At 64.7% G+C, this 2763-nt stretch overlaps 1 protein-coding gene across 1 annotated transcript in view; it reads right to left on the reverse strand.

Annotated features, from left to right (window-relative positions):
* Positions 1-244, reverse strand: part of THBD (thrombomodulin) — a 1542-nt gene extending 1298 nt beyond the window's left edge. Inside the window, exon 1 of the mRNA XM_021713343.1 lies at positions 7-244. Within this exon, the coding sequence (XP_021569018.1) occupies positions 7-244 (238 nt within the window). The remainder of the gene's footprint in view (positions 1-6) is intronic.
* Positions 245-2763: the final 2519 nt, after the last annotated feature.

Below are 2763 nucleotides of genomic sequence, written 5' to 3' on the forward strand. Positions count from 1 at the left end.
CGTCACCTCCGTGACTGCTCAGCAGCAGGGCTATGGCGTCGGCGGCCACCGAGGAGCGCACGGTCATCAGGTGGCCTCTCAGTTTCTCGCAGGTCTGGCTGGCCGCGCGGAAGGTCGCGCGTTCCCCGAAGACAGCGAAGCAGTCGTGGCCGACGCACTGACTGCCCTGGGGCTTTGGCTCTGCAGGCGCGGGTAGCCCCGGGCCGGACCGGGCCAGTACGCTGAGGAGGATGACCCAGAGCATGTCTTCTGGGCGCGCCGCGTGCTGGCGCCGGGATGTCAGCGACGGGGCCGGGCGGGAGGAGATGCGCGCAGGACGCCGCGAGCGATAGCCGCTGCCGTGCGTCCTAGCCCAGGCGCCTCTGGCCGCGGCGCGCCGCCTCTGACATGCGGACAGGCCGGGACGCGAGTTTATAAGTGCGCGCGGCCCTCCCTCCCTGAACGTTCGGGAAAAGGAAGGAAGTGCCTGGTGGGAAGGGCCGACTCCGCATTCTCGGATTACTGGGTTCTCCACCCGCCGTGCGCCCGCCCTCGTGCCCGGGATCACCTCGCAGGGATGAGTAAACCCGGCCCGGCTAGGGAAGGGGGAGGTCCCCGGGCGGGGCAGGCAGGGGTAGGCGCCACAGAAGGACAGCACCCTTGCAGCCAGGCGCTGGTCCCCGCGCCCCCATCCGGGCCCCTGCGCGTGCAGCCGCCACTTCATGCTAGTCCTCTTCCCTTTTTGTCGTAAATGCTATCGCCTGGGTCGCAGAGCTCCGGAGACCCACACCCGGAAGAACGGGACTTTGAGTTGGGCGCGGGGAGACAGCGCGCAGGACCCGCAGGACACTGGGGAGGGGTGTCCGACGAGAAGAGGACTTTAGAGGGACTGCCTAGCACACGGATGTGCACAAGTCAGGACCGCAAGGAGAGCGCTGGACCCCGCCTGGGCCAGAGCGCTTGGCCCCAGGGGACAGTGGGCGTGGCTGGGTGGAGCGACTACCCGGCCGGACACCAGCACCCCCGCCCAGTGCCTGGCTAAGGACCCGCGAGCCTCTGGGCGCGCGCTGCCCACGCCAGACCCCATCTCGCCGCACAGGAATGTGACAGGGACACTTGTCACTCTTCAGAAGCTGTGGCAAGTGAATCGTCTCGGCGCCCCACGGTGTGTGTGTCGCGACTGCCCAGCTTCGCCGAGGGACAGTCCCCTTGCACCTCCAGCGGAGTTGCGGGTGTTACCGCCCCCCTCCCTCCAGGCGCTGCAGGCTCCTACCGGATCCCACCCAGTCCATGTTGTGCGAGGCCGAATTGACCCCGAGGGGCACAGAGACGCCACTTGTTCGGCAAAGGGCGCTGAAGAGGGACGGTCCTGCGGATGGGCAGGGTTAGGAGGACCGGGAGGAGGGGTGAACTCTGTCTCCTTTCGACCTTATCCGCTTGTTCATGTACCAGGAATGCGAAGGGTGGGCCCAAAGAGTAACCCGTGAAAGCGCCCTTTCTCCTCCGCTGTGACCATCACTACCAAGCACCGGGAGGCGGCGCCGATGAGCTCAAAACGAAGCCACCGGCGCGGGAGAGCTTGGGCCAAAAAGGGTTAAGCGCGTGGTCCGAAGACTCCGCTCCACGGAGATTCCTCGTGGACTCCGGGACGCCTCCCTGGTCCAGGGTAGCCCAGGCTAAACCAGAGCAGGGAGGGCGGCGTCCCCACCTGTCCGAGATGCACCGCTGGCCCCAGCTGGGCAGTGACGAAGGGGATGGGCGGGGACATCCCGAGCACGAAAGGAAACTGCACGACTGTCCCTCCCCCTCTGGAGAGGGGGAAGCTTCTGAATACCCCTGGGAGGGGCCTGGTGGGCGGGAAAGCGCTGGACTGGGGGTGAGGGGGTAGAGGGGGGATCCGAAGCCCCCCATGGGGAATGCGCGCAGCTGCACCGCCCCTGCGCGGCCTCTGGGAAGAGGACCCACTGGAGCGCGGCTGTCCCAGCGGAATAGCGAGCGCTGGCTTGGGGCTGAGTTGGGGTCATGCGCACAGCCCACCCACGCGGGGCGCTGGAGCTGGGCTGCGGGGGTGGAGAAGGGAGGGCTTCATGTATGCACAGAAACTCCATTGGGTACTGCTAAAAAGTCTCAGAAAGTGGGGTAGATTCCCTGAGTGCAGGATATAAAAGCCACATGACCTCCAGAAACCCACGCAGAGTGAGAATGTGTTTCTCTTGTTGGTTTGCTGAGGATTTCAAGACTGTGGCAGCCCAGCCCTGAGGAGGACTGGGGCCCTTGGGTGAGAGGACCTCATCCTGAACTGGGTCCTTCTGAGCCTGCCAGCACTAGGAGGGTTCTGGGACATTCGAGAGTCAGGTCTCGGGGCTGGCTGGATTCTTGAATGGGTCCCAACTTGCTCTCCACCACCATGTTTGCTGGGGTGCCCTGTCTTCCCCTTGGGCGCAGTACCCATCCTTGCAAGGAAAAGGAAGGAGGTAAAATGGTGGTGTGACTGCAGCCCCAGCAGCTGAGGCCCTGAGAACTGGGATGCCTGTCAATCTGGGTCAACCCTGGAGGGGGAGAGTCTGGAGGACTCATATTAGAGAGAAACTATCAGGAGTCATATGGAAGTCTCTCAGGGGCCTGCAGTCTCTGGAGGACCTTGCAAGAGGGTGGGTGAACACACCCCACTTGGCCTCCCCTCCCTGGGTCCTTGCCTCTGGCCCTCAGCATCCATCCCCTCTGCCTTTCCAGCCCTGGCCTCTGCCCTCAGCTCTCAATTTTCCTCTCCACACTGGGGCGGGG

This window comes from Carlito syrichta, unplaced genomic scaffold (genome assembly GCF_000164805.1).
Source record: "Carlito syrichta isolate Samal-C Ts95f unplaced genomic scaffold, Tarsius_syrichta-2.0.1 Scaffold304476, whole genome shotgun sequence".
Lineage (NCBI taxonomy): Eukaryota > Metazoa > Chordata > Mammalia > Primates > Tarsiidae > Carlito > Carlito syrichta.